At 36.3% G+C, this 16290-nt stretch overlaps 1 protein-coding gene across 2 annotated transcripts; it reads left to right on the top strand.

Moving 5' to 3' along the window:
- The first annotated feature begins 422 nt into the window (after positions 1–422).
- On the top strand, positions 423–14818 carry LOC103460286 (uncharacterized). Of its 2 annotated transcripts, XR_014086191.1 has the most exons (13): positions 423–567; positions 689–792; positions 870–1142; positions 1335–1428; positions 1533–1600; positions 1689–1910; positions 2006–2068; positions 2147–2278; positions 2363–2407; positions 2585–2695; positions 3799–3844; positions 14138–14340; positions 14437–14818. XR_014086191.1 is itself a non-coding variant. In XM_017303233.2 (12 exons), the coding sequence occupies exons 1-12, from the start codon at positions 456–458 to the stop codon at positions 14272–14274; spliced, it is 1407 nt and encodes a 468-aa protein (XP_017158722.2). In that variant the 5' UTR covers positions 423–455; the 3' UTR covers positions 14275–14818. The 2 variants fall into 2 exon arrangements, 1 of the variants encoding a protein (XP_017158722.2); XM_017303233.2 differs by having other exon boundaries at positions 14138–14818.
- The last annotated feature ends 1472 nt before the right edge of the window (positions 14819–16290 follow it).

Here is a 16290-nt window from a genome sequence, read left to right as displayed (position 1 = left end):
TACCATCTGCATTTTGGATCATTCAGGTTATGTATCTTTAGTCGATATTTTAATTAGTATAATACGTGATATTCATGAGAAACATGGTAGTATCCTCATTCCAATTTGAGAGTTGATGGGTATTTTTTGGATTTAATTCATTTTAAGGAAAATTAGGGGTTTTAAGCTGTGAAAGCTGCGTTTTGAGGTTGCTTTTTTTGTTTGCTTTTTAGAATTAACTATTTTAGTTGGTACATTTTCTACTGCTGGATTTCTTTTAGTGATTGTCATTTTTACATAATGTAAATTATGAAAGCTATGATTTAAAATTTTTTTTATTTTTTATAAAAGCAATGGCAAAAATCTTTACATTTTTGTGCAGTGATGTTTAATATTTTTTGTTATTAATAAATTTTTCAATTATATTGCTGTAATCATCTATAAATCTGTATGCCACTGAATCCTTTAATGTTTAAATGCAGATGCCTAGAGGAAAATCTTATCGAAGATCTCTGGCTGCTGTCCGACGAATGGAAACAGCTCGAGTCCGAGTAGGAATCCCAGTGACTTCCAGTGATTTTGTTTCACGTCGGTGTTTATTTTAATTACATTTTTTAAATGTGATATATTTGTATCATATGAAATATTCAGAGTACATATTTAACTTGTTTTAAAATACTTATTTCTATTTTTGCTTGTTCTTCACCAGGGAGTGGAACCGGCTGGCGACATCGAGTTAAAGACTGGCCCTCTAGTTTATTTACCAATCATTGTCACAAGCTTGTAATTCCGGAGGAGCGCTCTGATGGAAAAGTAAGTGTAATTAGAATTCATTTCAAATGGAATGTTTACATATTTCTCATCTTTCTATGTTTTTCTCTGTTTTAAAGTTTGTGCTGCTGATTGGCGCGTCTCATCTGCGATCGTTTGCTGATGGGATTGTTAAGATTTCGGATGGGTGCATTGATTTTGGAGTGATGTGCACTCCTGGTGCGTCTGCAGCTGACTTGCGCATTGAGGCCTACCACGCTGTTGTTCCCCGTCAGCCTGATGCTGTCTGTGTGACGGCCCCTTCAAATAATCTTACTGCATCCCTTAATCCAGAGGAAGCAGGAGAGGAATTTGAAAAGTACCTTTTGACCGTCTTGTATCGTTGGCCTAAGGTATGTACTGTGTTTTCAGCATGAATGTAAAGCAGTGTTCATTAATTTTAGTTTGCAGAGACCACTTTCTAGCATGTTTTAGGTATTTCCCTTCTGCTAGACATATGTAAAATGCAGAGCAATGGTCACTGAGGTGTGGAATTGAGAAACGGTGATATAAGCATAAATGTCTAAATGGGTTGTTTTTCTTAGGTTTTTTGTACTGGCTTCCCCCTGCGCTTGACTGAATCCCTAGAGAAGCAAAATTTGTTTCAGCAAGAATTTCATCGCAGGGCAGCAAAGCTTGGTAGGTATTTAATACGTTTCTCTTTGGTAAAATGTATTATAGGTCTTTGTATGTTGTGTTTGGTGAACGGAATGTATGATTTTTTTTTATCCTGGTCTTTTCAGGTATCCCCTATTTTCCTGTAGCTGACTACTTTCCTCTGAAGCGTCTCAATCTGTGGAGCCCTGATGGCGTGAGTACATAGTCATTTTCAAAATAGGAAGGTAAAATTGTGCATTTCTATGGAATGTTAATTTTATCTCTCATTGTAATGTGTGCAGATCCACCTCAGCGATGACCACGGCATGCCCATTCTCCAGAAACTCATGTGGATGTTTGCTTATCGATATCTCGAAATGTCAACTCCAAAGCCACCGGTACAGAGTCAGGCAGCTACTGGTTACAAGCCAAGATTTGTTCCTCGCATTGTCGTGAAAGGGGAGGAAAGAAGAGTCCCATCTTTGCCATCTTCAGAGTGGACTCTTGTGAGATCTGGCAGAAAGGTATCAATATATTTGCAGTTTCCTTGCAGTAGAAGAAAGATGTTTCTTTAACTGTTAAATATCTTAAACAACTCATATGTGCTCTATCTTTACAGAGGAACCACTCAGGGGAATTGGAATCTTCTGATTCACTGAAGACAAGGGTGGTTCATCACAAGGTATTTGAGGCTTGTAGCGATTTATAAGATCTAATTGTAAATGTTACTGGTATCTTAATTAAAATTTTTATTTTGCAGATTGATGGGACTCCAGTATCGTTAAGAAAGTGTTCCGTTCTGTTGAATCCTTCCCGTTTTTCACCTGATATCTTGGTTGCCATGGAAACGGTCTCTCCATCAGACCTTTCAGATGTTCACACAGGCAATGAGGTAATTTGCAGAAGACTGGAAGTACCATTTACCATCTTAGTATTTTCTTTTATAAAGAATCCAAACCTGAAATGTTTTTTACAGACAAAGTCTGTGGAACATCAAAAGAAGTCAGCTGGGAGACAGCAGGTTTGTGAAAGCATAAGTTAATAATTTGTTATTGTAGAATAAAAGTATTTTGCAAATTAAGGTTTAATGTATAACAAATATTGAGTTGTGTTTTAACTGAAAACACGTTATATTGAATCTTTGTTGACTTTTTGCAAAGCAAGTTTAATATTTTGCTTTGGTCTCATTTGGTTTTAGGTTGAGGCTAAAGCTAAAGCAGCCAAGATGTCTGTCTGCAATGTGCTGCCTTGTGAATCTCAAGAGATGTTGAACTGTCTTGGTCTGTCGGCGAGTCCTCCCAGCCAGTTGGTATGTATTGTGATGTTTATCGTTCTGTGTAATAAGAAAAATATTTTCTAATTGTCATAAAATCTAATTTATTTGGAATAATACAGTATAACTTATTTGTTTAATGTGTTATGCATAATGTTGGATATGTTTCATTCCATAAGATTGAAACGTTACATGTAAATATTTTGCAGGGACAGATTATCTGTACAAAAAGTAACAAAGTGTAAGCAATTAATCAGAATCCCCTCAATGAATTACTGAAATATCAATTAACTATTTAAGATAATGCAAAAGTTATTTCTTTGGATTGTAACAATGTTTCAGATGTAGTGTTAGCTTGAGTAGATGTAGAATTTCTAAAATAAAGAGGAAATCTTAGTATATATTTTAGGCCAAAAATGCTCAAGAGATCGTGCTTATTTTGATTAGAACATAAATGCAGTAGAAAAGGGTGAGGTTTTCAATTGTGTTGGAAGTGTTTGTACATTTTTATTTTTTTGGATGTAGCAGTTGTGCATGTCTACTTTCTTAAATACGTTTGAAGGTAATGTGCTAAATGATGTCATAGTTTACTGCAAATGCATCATTTGTTTGGAGGTTAATGGTGACTGCTGTGTTAGCACAAATATGTATATAAAAAGTAATGTTCCATGTGGTATACTATGTACAAAATGAAATATAGATGGTATCATGTTTAATGTTATCTGATTTGTCTTTTGGAGAAAAAAGTAATGCAAGCTTGCTTTCTAACATATTTTAGGAAAAGAACCAGACTGTAGATGAGAGTTAGACTGTAGGGAATGTTTTGTGTCCTCTGACATTTATAACCAATTAACAGAATGCAAAGAAAAACACTGATTGCAGGACCACTGTAATACACATTTTAGCTGGAACCTCTCTACAATAATCTTTAATTGCTTGTACATGTTAGTTATTTATGTTGTAAGAAATGCTAAAATGAAACATTCAAATTATGTGCATATATTTTACAATTATTTGAGATTATTGAATAACTTAAGTAATTGTTTTGTGCAGTTCCGCTAAGCATTTTTCATTTAAGGAAAAAGACTTAATAAAGTGAAAATATAGAAGTCTTAACGTTTTTAAAATTTCCATTCTAGACGCTTGAGAGGAATGATTGCCAGTGCACGCCGACGTCATCCAAAGGTAAGACTGATCTTTTATGTAGGTGTTCGGAGGGGTTGCAGTCGGCTCTTGTCCCAGGGACATTTTTTGGTAGTAATCGGTCTACATCTGGGACCCTCATGTCATGCAGTATTGTAGCCGCAATAAAACATCACATTTCTCCCATTTGTACCTGGAAGACGTCAGATGTAGATGAAGTCTCTGTGCAAGGTCGCAAGTTGGCGGAATATATTGCTCGAGAAAGACCCAGCATAGGCTCAAAGGCAGAGTTGTGCAAGTTGGTTCAAGATCAGACTATTTTGGTGGGAAGTGGAATGTAGGAATTTGTGACATGGTGACATGTGATTTTGACCAGGAGGGGAACTCTTTGAACTATTACAAATGTATTTGATGAGAAATGGAATGTGTATCTTTTGTCTTCATGATGCAACTACCTTGGTAATCCAGCATGGAGAGTACTTTGCTGTTGTAGACTTTGGAACACGGAATTCGGAGGGCTTAGCATCAGAATCTGGTACGCCTGTAGTGGTGTTTAACACAAGCTTACTTGATTTAATGGTTCATTTGAACAAACTTGGGGAATCCTTATATGCAACCGAATATGCAATCTATGCCATTTCTGTAAAAGAGATGTGCAGTAATATGGAAACATGCACAGCACTGACTGAAGACACACACTCTACAGATGCATGCCATGCTTCCAGTAGCCATGTTGCATCATTCAGTGGGTCATTTCATCAGGGTGAGGATCGCTTTACATATGGTGGACTTCAGTGTGCAGCCATTAGTCTTGTTGCTTTAACAAAGCACACACTGACAAGCGTTTTTTCGTGGAATATTGAGATATTGGACAATGTAGTGACTGTAGGTGATGAGCTGTACACAGCTTTGCATGACGGCCATTTAATCAGTGGTGGACATGAGCTTCTTGCTATTCCAGACTTGCCTGAAAATATTCATGTTGATGGACAGCATTTTGAATGTTTTTATCATGCAGATTATGCTTCAGGAGATGTGGATATACTGGGAGGACAGTTAATAGAGGAGGGTGTACTTACTCTGGGATGGATTGGGTAAGATGTGTGGAAAGTATGAAACCTGCTTTATGACAGTATGTGGCAGTACTTGCGCTCTCATCAGTAATAGTGGGCGTTATGCTATTGTAGACTCCCATGCACGTAACAATGAGGGCATGGTAGATGCACATGGTAAGAGCGTTGTTCTTTACTTTAACTGTATAGATGATGTCTTTGCATATCTTACAAGGCTTTCTGCTGAACTGAATGTCACTCGGAGGTTTTTGAGATCAGTGGAGTTGATATTGTTAAGATGGACTCAAATAAAGTGTATCTGAACATTCAGCTGCTGTTCCAAGTAGCACTAGTCTGTTTGAAGGGAGCAATGGTGATATACAGGAGGATTCTTATGGAGGACATTCATTACAACTGCAAACATCAAACAGGGATGATGGTGATGATGATGATGTGGTTGTTACTGATGTCCAAAATAAGGAATTGTATTTTAACCCCATCTCTGAAGACATTGCACGGTCATTGTGTGGCAAGTTGAATGTAGAGTTTGAACGGGCACATTCTGTCTCTTGCGTGGTTGGTGAACTGGGTGTGACATGTATGACAGAAAAAATAGTAGGTGATGGAAACTGCTTTTTTAGAGCACTTAGTCAAGCTGTCAGTGGCAATCAGAAATGTCATCGCAAAATTCGGCTTGCTGTCACAAACCAGTTAAAAAAGAATTTCCAAATGTATACAAGTATTCTCAGAAATGAGTATGCTCCATGTCAGAATATATTAGGACTTCAAGGATGCAATATGTTGGCAGTTGGGCAACTGAAGTAGAGATTCAAGCAGCAGCTGACTTTTTTGACATAAATATCTTTACTTATTGTAGTGATAAATGGCTTAAATATACATCTACAAACAGTTTGTGCAATCATGGTCTCTATTTGCAAAATATTAATGGTAATCATTATGAGAATGTTCTTTGTGTAAAGCAGCCCAAGTCACAAATATGTTATGGTTATTGCACAAATCAAGATGTTTCTGGGAAATGTAAAACTCGGAAAGCTATTGCAAAACAAAAGATCGCTCTTGTAGAGATGGTCAAAACTGAGAGTTTTGTGCAAGAGGAGTGTGTGGGTATTTTGCAAGATGATCAAGAGACTTTGCTATTTACTCCCCTGTCTGAAGTTACTGCTAAAACTCTGTGCAACAAACTAAAAATAGACTTTGAAGAACACAATTTCCAACCAGTAAAATTGGGAGGGCCTTTAGGAAGTGTGTGTAAAACTAAAAATATTGTAAATGATGCCAACAGTTTTTTCAGAGCTATATCTCATGTACTCAGCGGTTCACAGAATAATCACCGTAAAATTAGACTTGCTGTAGTTTCATATATAACCAAGAATATAGAAGAATGTGAAGAGTTTCTGGGAAGAGATTATGCTTCTGTGTCAGAATATGTTAACCAGTCACAGATGAAGTACTTGGGTCACTATGCTACCGAAATTGAGTTTAAATCTGCTGCAATCATGTTGGGATTGGACATTTATGTATTTAATGGCACACAGTGGAGCAAATACAGTTCAAATAACAGTAATTTTACTCATAAAGCTCTGTATCTTCAAAACTGTAATAATCATTTTGATGCTGTTATGTGTGTAAAGCAGGCTAATAAAGACTGTTGCTTTGAACTTTGTAATCCAAGTGGTTCATTACAGACAAAATCCATTCAAACAAGATCTTCCCAAGTACAGAAAGATACAAAACAAACTGTAACTAGCAATAAAAGAAATTACAGTTTTTCTATGTATTTAAGACAAAAAAGGAATGGGAAGGAAATGATCAAATACAAAACTCAAATGACATATATGCAAAAAATAAAATTTAAGCAGAATAACAAATACAAGACAAATTTTTTATACAAGGAAAAGAAGAAAAACTCAAGTAAAACAAAATATCATGATGATGAGACTTATCGAAAAAAGGTTCAGCTGAGGACTATTAATAAATATACTAAAGACGAATCTCATCGAGAAAAACTGAAGCGAATTGGCATTGCGAAATATAAGAAAGACGAATCTTATTGAGAAAAACTGAAGCAAATTGGCATTGCGAAATATAAGAAAGACGAATCTTATCGAGATAAACTGAAGCAAATGAGCATTAAAAAGTATAATGAAAATGAATCTCATAGACAAAAAGTAAAAGAATCAAGTAAAAAGCAATACCTTTATCCAGGACATAAGTTGCACATAATATCAGATGTAAAGCTAAAAAGACAGTAGATTAAAGGAAAGTCAAAGGAGTTTGATTTTGTTGTTGCACAATTTTTGGAGAAGGTTAAAGAGGGCCAAATTTTGTTTGTTGCGTTTGCTTTCGTCTGTTGTTCAAGCATCAGATATTGAATTGTCACAAAGACCAGTACAGAAAAACTAAAGAAATGTCTTTAATTGCAGATAAATGTATAAGTGACAATTATGTGCATAGGTGTGATGATGTGTGTGCATCTCCATGCACTCTTAATACCTGTCGAAATAGGCTGTATATCTGTTATTCTTGCCATTATAAAATGAGTAAAGGTCAAATACCCTCAGAAAGTTCATGTAATAATTATCTGTTGATCCCATCCCACCTCAGTTGGCATGTTGAATACTTTGGAGCAACACTTAATTGCTTTACATATACCATTTATGAAAATGCTGGCTTTGCCCAAAGGTGGACAAAATGGAGTGCATGGACCTGTTACATGTGTCCCTACAAATATAGTTGAAACTTGCAGCCTGTTGCCAAGAAGTAATATGGAAGGCTCTTTGTTACCTGTGAAGTTGAAGCGTAAATTGACATACAAAGGTCATTATGATTATCAGTATGTTGATACAATGCATGTCCAGGAAGCTCTTCGGTACTTGAAACATTGTAATTCTCATTATAAGATGTAGAGTTCAATGAATCTTGGATCAATGAGTTTTCTCCAGAAGAAAATAGTTCTGTTTTAATAAAGAATAAAAGTGTTAAAGAAGATGAGGACATGTCCATAGATGAAAATGATGATGACCTTTTACATGACAGACAGCAACACTGCATGTTCCAGGACACTTGTCTTATGCCAGTAGATATAGGACAAGAAGCTTTGGATCAATATGTTGATAATGTGTTGAATATTGCACCAAGTGAAATAATAACCCGGTTAAATTGCTTTCTGATTGTACAAATGAAGCAAAATGTTTCCCTGTTTTGTTTCCTTTGGGGTATAATACATACCATGAAAAGCGGCAATATCGTTTGACTTTAAGCCGCTACTTTAATAACAGACTTCTTCATGCTGATGGTAGATTTGCACGTAATGTAGAATACATCTTCTTTGCTCAATACATGTCAGAACTGGAGCAAGTTGTCTCCAAAGTGTCTATAGCATTGCGTAAAGGCACAAGTCCTACATTTCAAATATGACTGAGGTATTAAAAAATGAGGACTCTTTAAATAAGTTGTTACAGTTTGATGATGGGTATCGCTTCTTGAAACCTATTCGAGGCACACCTGCCTTCTGGCAGTCGGCTCAACGCGACTTGCTAGCTTGTGTTAGAATGTTAGGAAAACCCACATGGTTTGCCTCATTTCTTCTGCTGATATGAGATGGAAAAATTTACTTTACAGCATTTTGAAGCAGGAAGGGCGAACGCAGACTTTGGAACAGTTGCAGTGGGCAGATAAGTGTGAATTGCTGCGTCAAAATCCTGTAACTGCTGCCAGAATGTTTGATTTTAGATGGCATGTTTTGTTAAAGAAGTTTAATGTCTCCTTCAAATCCAATTGGAAAAATTGAAGACTACTATTATCGTGTAGAATTGCAGCAGTGTGGTTCTCCCCATTGTCATTGTCTTTTTTGGATTTCTGGTGCTACAATTTTGGAAAAGAACACAGATGAAGAGGTTATTGCATTTATTGATAAGCATGTGACATGTGAAATTCCAACTGAAGAAGATCCGTTGTTTTAAGTTGTAACATCTGTACAGCAGCAGTCAAAACGACATTCAAAAACTTGTGAAAAGAAAAAAACTGTCTATCATTTCAATTTCCCATGGCCTGCATCTTGCCGAACCTTATTGTCGCGGTGAAAAATATCAAGATCCAGTGAAGACTTGCAAATGCAATTTGGATAAAACTGATAAGGCAGATTGTGAATGTCTTAGCAAGGACAAGAAAAGTTGGGAACAAATTGAGAGAGATAGAGCAACCGATATTTAACTAGTGTAAAGAATGCCATCTCGGATGAGAACTGTACATATAGTACTGTTGAAGAAATGTTTCAAGCTTTGGGATAAGTCAAGGTTTATTTGAAACGGCATATAAGCGATCCAGTAGGAATACTCATGTCGTGTTGAAAAGACAAATTAATGAATCTGGATTAATCAATATAGCAGGCCGCTGTTAAAGCTTGGAATGCAAATATTGATATCCAGTACTGTGTTGATGCATATGCATGCTGTGTTTATATAGTATCTTACATGTCCAAAAGTGAGCGTGAAATTGGCCTTCTGTTGGGAAATGCGCAGAGAGAAGCAGCTAAAGATGGTAATGTTAGTGCTAAAGAGGCTTTAAAGACACTCGGTAGTGTCTATTTACATAACCGGGATGTTTTGCTCAAGAAGCCGTGTACCGACTGACAACATGCATTTAAAGGAGTGCTCTCGGAAAGTTGTTTTTATTCCAACAGTGATAATATTGTGAAAATGAGTTTACCCATCTCTGTTTTGAGAGAAAAAGCTTCTTCTCAGGATCTTACCCAGAAGACATGTTTATGACCGGTATAGTTGACCGCTATAAGAATAGGCCGAATGAAGATGTGTTTCTGATATGTGCCTGGCTACATTTGCTTCAGAGTATCGTGTTTGTCAAAAATGAGAAATGTAGAAATTCAGTAAAGTTGAACAATGGCTTTGGGATTGTTGTAAAAAGAACTCGGACAAAACCAGCAGTTGTTCGATATGCACGTTTCTCTGAAACGAAACACCAGAAAGTTTATCAAAGTATAATGCAGTTATTCTGCCTTACCGCTTGATAGTGAACTTAACCTGCACATTGTGAAACCTATGGTGACTTTTACAGGACTGGTGTTATTGGATTTGTTGATGGAACAAAACATTCTGTAAAGTCTGTTGTAGATTTAATAGGAGTGAATTTGAGTGGAATCTGATCATTTTGAGGCTGTGGACAATGTTACTGGTGATGTAATGCTGGGGATACATGGGCTGAGTTGTGTCCTGAGGTTGAATTGGAACGCTTGGAGTGTGTGGAATTACGAAAAGAGAAACCAATAGAAAATGATGCTCAGGAACATATTCCTGATTTAAGTTCTAACCCTAAAGACATTTCAGTATTTGAGAAAAACAAATGAGTAGATCTGAAGGCCTTGCTTGATTAGATCTTTGAATGAAAAACAGTTTTCTGTTTTTTATCAAATCCGGCAGTGGTGTTTAGATAAAGTTAATGGAAAAAATCCAGAACCATTGCACATATTATTACAGGGGGGCCGGTACAGGAAAAAGTCATTTAATTAAGGCAATTGAATATGAATCAAAACGGTTATTGTCCACTGTGTGTAGGTTTCCTGATAATACATGCGTATTACTCACAGCTCCCACTGGCATAGCGGCGTATAATTTAGAAGCGACAACAATCCACACCACTTTTCTATTGGAAGGATGTACGCTACCGTAACTCCTTTGGGCGAAGATAAACTAAATTCCTTGCGTGTCAATATAGTGATCTTCAACTTCTTATTATAGATGAAATATCAATGGTGATCACAATCTCTTATCATATGTTACGGCCGATTGCGTCAGATTAAACAAACCACGAAAGTATATGGGGGTATCAGTATAATTACTGTCGGCGATGTCTATCAGCTCCCCCTGTTCGAGGTAAGCCGATATACGCTGAGGGTGTTGCCACAAATATGGTCGAGTTATTTCAAATTGTAGAATTAACTGAATTGTGAGGCAAAAGATGCTGTATTTTCTCAACTGCTTAACAGGATGAGAACTCGCTCCAAAGTACACCAATGCTGCGATGATATAAAATTTTAAAACATTGTGAAACGGGTGAGGTTAGCTCAGCCTTGCACATATTGCGACTAATAAACAAGTGAGCGAGCATAATATTCATCATTATATCAGACTTGTCCTGAATTTGTTAGAATGGGGCACAGGATTATGTAAATGATAAAAAAAACGGAAAATTGAGGTTGTTAGAAGGGAGTCATGCAAAGCTTCAATACCTGCTTATCAGAAGTGTTGTTATTGGGCAAAGGAGCACGTGTTATGTTGTGTAAAAATGTGGATGTAATGATGGTTTAGCTAATGGTGTTGTTGGTACTGTGACAGAATATAATGCCTGAAAAGGACAAGTTTCCTAAAGTGTGTATGTTAAATTTGATGATGAACGAGTAGGCATAAGAAGAGGAGGATGCCACTATGCATCATCAGATTTGGCTGGATCCACACTATTGAACCTGAGGAGACAGAGCCACTGTTAAAGCGGCTTGCGGCGGCAATTTCCTCTCAAGTTAGCATGGGCATGTACTGTACACAAAGTTCAAGGAATGACTGTGAGGAAGCTGTTGTTTCTTTAGTAAAATCTTTGCCCCGGACAAGCTTATGTGGCCGTGAGTCGTGTTAAAAGTCTTTCAGGATTGACATTCAAGATTTTGATGAAAGAGGATATTTGTAAGGATGACATTGCTGTTGCTCTTGAGGATATGAGACCCCTTTGAGTGGATCTATTCAGTTGGACCGATTTAACAAATCTCCTTTACTGTATTCCTGATGAACGTGCAAAGTTTATCTCGGCATGTAAAAGATTGACTTGTTTTACAGAGAATGGAAACCTAAATGTGTTGCTGTTACAGAAACATGGTTGACTTCAACTCAAACGGATACAGTAAAAATTGATGGTTACAGTTTCTCCAACCGTCCACGACATTTATCTTATTTAACAGGCATCCACAATTGAGTGTGTTGCAAGACCAACAACATGGTGGTGTTGGCATTTATTGTGCAAATGACATTGAATTTGAAGTTCTGCAGCAGCCAGAGCTGAATTTGGAGTGTTTGGTGTACCGGTTTAGTCATTTAAAAATGGTCCTTGGGGTAATTTATCGCCCACCATTATATCCTCTGTCACTATTTAAAATAAATTACAAACTTGTTTGATTGGCTTGAAAAACAAAGGACACAATAGCACTGATTGGAGATTTAATGATGATATTTGAAGTCATCACTATCTCAAAATTTATGTCTGATAAGGATACCTACAAATGGTTGATGAACCAACCACTGAAAAAGGTACATTAATAGATCACGTTTATGTTAATCAGAGAAGCATAAAGTTGAAGCCGTAGTTGTGCCTACATATTTTAGTGATCACGAGGAGTAATGTGTGTTTTGAGCGGTTGTAATCATGTGATGTTTTGAAATATTTGGTTTTTCTTGATGAAAATGAATTAAAAAATGTTAAGACTGCAAGACATTGAGCTACATTGAAAGATGATGGCACTTACAAAAATTGGGCACTTTAAACACTAAGCAAAGCCACAACTACATCTTTATTTCTGTTGCTCAAAACATTTTGATGGTTAGTCTGTGAATCAGTTGTTCCATATGCCGCATAAACGGGCGTGGATGCTGTTTCACATGGGTGGCCAAATGGTATCCTTGGCTGAAAAGTGAAGCAGTTGTTCCATATGCGCACATAACGGGCAGTGGGATGCTGTTTTCACATGGATAGTCAGGGAATATTAGAAGATACCCATCCAAGACGACTGCAGCTGTCTCCGAACTACGCCTCCTCAATTAAATTTGGTTAAGCACATAATAGAGGGAAAGACAGGGAGCAAAACAGGGATGCCCACATCCACTTACACACACCTGACATACAAAAGAAATGGGGAAAGATAAACCAAACCAAGGGGTCTTGAGCCCCGTTGCACTCAAACACTTCATATCTACACACAAATCATATCAGATCAGTTCACTGATCAAGGAGGACAGTTCCTACATTAAATTGGAATTTAAAACTCTCCTTAGAAAAAGGTTCGTTTCTGCATTAAGTTATTTATAAGCTTGAGATGAACATTGGATACAGACCTAAAGGAAATGAAAAGCAACATTTAATAATGGCTTATTGATATTTAATGTCCCTTTGGGATCAATAAAGGATTTTTGAATTTGAATAATGATTAATATGTACATGTGTTAAATCTTTGAAGCTGTTCTTAATGCAGGGTTTGCTTTACCTTGTCACATAGCACAAAAAAAGCAAAGGCAGTTTATTGGTACTTCCATTTGTGGAACTGGGTTCAATTCCCAGGACTGCCCGACTACATTTGTGCTGACGATTGAAGGTAAAAAAAAAATTTAAGTATGAAACCTCATAAGCTTTAAATATTTAAAAAAAATTATATAAATGAACAGTTTAACATTTTTTCCTTAATCTAAAATTGGGAGTTAAATAGAAAAATATCTGCATTTGCTTTATGCAATGAGTCCAGATAATTTTGCAAATTATCATGTTTAAAATGCCTCATATTTAAATGTACAAAAATGAAATCCAGGTGTAACTAGAGCTTTTTAACAAACATTTTAGCATTGTACTATTTGTTTTGAAATCATAATTTATGGCTACATTCATTACAAAGCAAAAACAAATTTGAAGGAGCATTTTAGCAAGATTGTAATATAAAATCATACACAGGAAAAGAGTTGAAATGTACAATTCCACAAATTGGTGATCCAATTCTAGCTTTCTCCTGTTATGTTTAACCTACTATTGCTCAAATAATTGACAGGTAAAGAGTTTATCATTTTAAAAAAATAGTTTGTATGATGTGATTTTATTGTACAACCATGGAACACATTGAAAACAAGCATGAAATTTGAAACCTCTTAATATATATATTTGCATTAAGAAAGTGTAACCAGGACACAGTATTTCATTTTTGTTAGATTAACGTTAATTTAATTTTATTTAAAAATTTACTTGAGAATAGAATTTTCTTTAGCAAAAAAAAAATCATTGTTTTTGTTTTAATGTGGGTTGAGTTTCATCTGACCAACTGCACTAAAATGTCTTAATGGACATGGTTAGTACACAGTCCATTCTATGTTGAAATGTACGAGTATTCAAACAGTTTAATTATAATATAAAGGCATTTCACTAAAGTGAGGGGGAAAAATGTTTAAATTTAAGATTTATTTATTTTTATAACCCTGTGTTGATAAGGTTTTTTTTTAAACAGGTCAGATTTCTCTTCGGAGTTCAGTTCCAGATTCTGTTTTTAGGTCCAGGACTCTCTCTCTCTGCTGCAAAGTGGACCAGACTGATGAGCTGGACCCATACAGCGCATCAAAGGAAACATCATCTCATATCAACTAACAACCAATGAAGCAGTTAAACTGAAACTACTTGAATTGTAGAATACAGTCCATTCTATGTTGAAATGTATGAGTATTCACATGAGTTTCATTATAATATAAATATATTTCACTACAGTGAGGGGGAAAAATGTGTTAATGTAAGCTTTTTTTCTTTTTATAGAGGACCCCAGGTTAAGGTCTGTTTTTTAAACAGGCAAGATTTCTGTTACAGATTCCGTTTCCAGGTCCAGGACTCTCTCTCTCTCTGTTGCCAAGTCGACTAGACTGATGAGCTAGACCCATAGTGCGCATCAAAGGAAACATCACCTCCTGTCAACTTCAAACCTGATGGAAGACATTCAGGCAACTGTCAAAACATCTTCACTCTGGAGTGGACCATTGTGAATGCAACTGGATTATTTCTGTTTTTCATCATTTGTCTCATAACTCCATCAATCAACTGATTAAATTCCTTCTAGAAAAGGAAAAAACATATTGGATTTTCAGAACCGATTTAAAGAATTTCTCTTTACAAAATCTCTTTACCAATTGCATTATTAAAATTAGGTAAGTTTATTTCATTAAAAGTAAATTTAAACAGTAATGATTTATTGGTTAATGTCAAGTTGTCATAAGGATATTTTGAATGTCAACTTTGTATTAAAAGTGTCATAATTTACTGAATCACACTTTGACAAGTATAAATATTCATGAAGGTTTATTTATGTTCATGACAGGTGTTATGTAATGTTTATGAAAGTTTCATGACAGTCTTATTCACCCCCTTCAAATAAAGTGTTACTAATCTTCATCCATCCATCCATTTTCTTCCGCTTATCCGGGGTCGGGTCGCGCAGCAGTCAGAAGGGAGGCCCAGACTTCCCTCTCCCCAGCCACTTCTTCCAGCTCCTCCGGGGGAATCCCAAGGCTTCCCAGGCCAGCCGAGAGACGTAATCCCTCCAGTGTCCTGGGTCTTCCCCGAGGCCTCCTCCCGGTGGGACGTGCCCGGAACACCTCACCAGGGAGGCGTCCAGGAGGCATCCGATGGGCTCACCACCTGTCCGAGGGGCCAAAGGGGTCGGGTGCATTGTGCTATGGGCGGCGGCCAAGGGAGGGGACCCTGGCGGTCTGATCCTCGGCTGCAGAAGCTGGTTACTAATCTTATTTCATCAATTCATTGGTTATTTTTATATCACTAATATATATATATATATTAGTGATATTATATTAGTCAATATTTATTGAACTTTGAGCTAAATCATTGAGATCCTTCTCTGCAATGGGGTAATTTTCAAAATGAATTTCCCCTACTACTCTCAAATTGTTATTAAATAGTGACACTAGATACATTTTAAATATTTTGTTACAACACTGACATGTTTAACAATGAGAAATTAATAGTGGTCAAGCTCAGGAATAGATAAATTAATAATTACATGTGTTTTTTTTTCACCATTGTCTCTGAATGTGTTCCACCCTGTTATGAACATTTACATATGAACCACAAATAGTTAAACATTTAAATTTTTAAAAATGACTTTTTCTTACAAAGAGTGTGTCCCTTTTACTATATAATGTTTTATTCTTGAAATGGTAACACATCATGAAGTTACAAATCATTTATGACTGTATTGTAAAGAAAAATCTGTTTTACTCATTATTACTGAATGCATTGAAAATATTGGTAATTTTAAAAACTTATACCAATATTTGCATTTATTGGTCTTCAACTCCCAACATGGTTCAGAAAAATCCACAGTACTTAATGTTTCTGTAACAATATTTAATATTGTTACAGAAACACGTGTGGAATGGAACATAACATGCTGGATTGTACCATAACAGGGTGGAAAATCAAAGTATTTGATTCTAAAATCTGATGATTTTCATTATTAGTTGCAGGATTGGCTCAGTCAAAGTACAGGTAGAGTGTTTGTCCTGGTTCTTTTTGGCAAGAACAATTGATATCCCTGTAGTTGATTTTCCCATGACATGTACTCATTGTTCCCCTCACAGGAGTCAATGGTTGTAACTA

The sequence above is a fragment of the Poecilia reticulata genome, unplaced genomic scaffold (genome assembly GCF_904066995.2).
Source record: "Poecilia reticulata unplaced genomic scaffold, P_reticulata-male-v2 Scaffold_30, whole genome shotgun sequence".
In the NCBI taxonomy this organism is placed as follows: Eukaryota; Metazoa; Chordata; class Actinopteri; order Cyprinodontiformes; family Poeciliidae; genus Poecilia; species Poecilia reticulata.
This window is presented reverse-complemented; position numbering and strand designations above follow the sequence as displayed.

Excerpts from the sequence above, each read along its gene's own strand:
- LOC103460286 (XM_017303233.2), top strand. The coding sequence starts at position 456 with ATGCAGATGCCTAGAGGAAAATCTTATCGAAGATCTCTGGCTGCTGTC. Across the intron at positions 1,601-1,688 it reads ATCTGTGGAGCCCTGATGGC|ATCCACCTCAGCGATGACCA; the intron begins GTGAGTACATAG and ends TAATGTGTGCAG. Across the intron at positions 3,845-14,137 it reads CACGCCGACGTCATCCAAAG|GTCAGATTTCTCTTCGGAGT; the intron begins GTAAGACTGATC and ends TTTTTTAAACAG.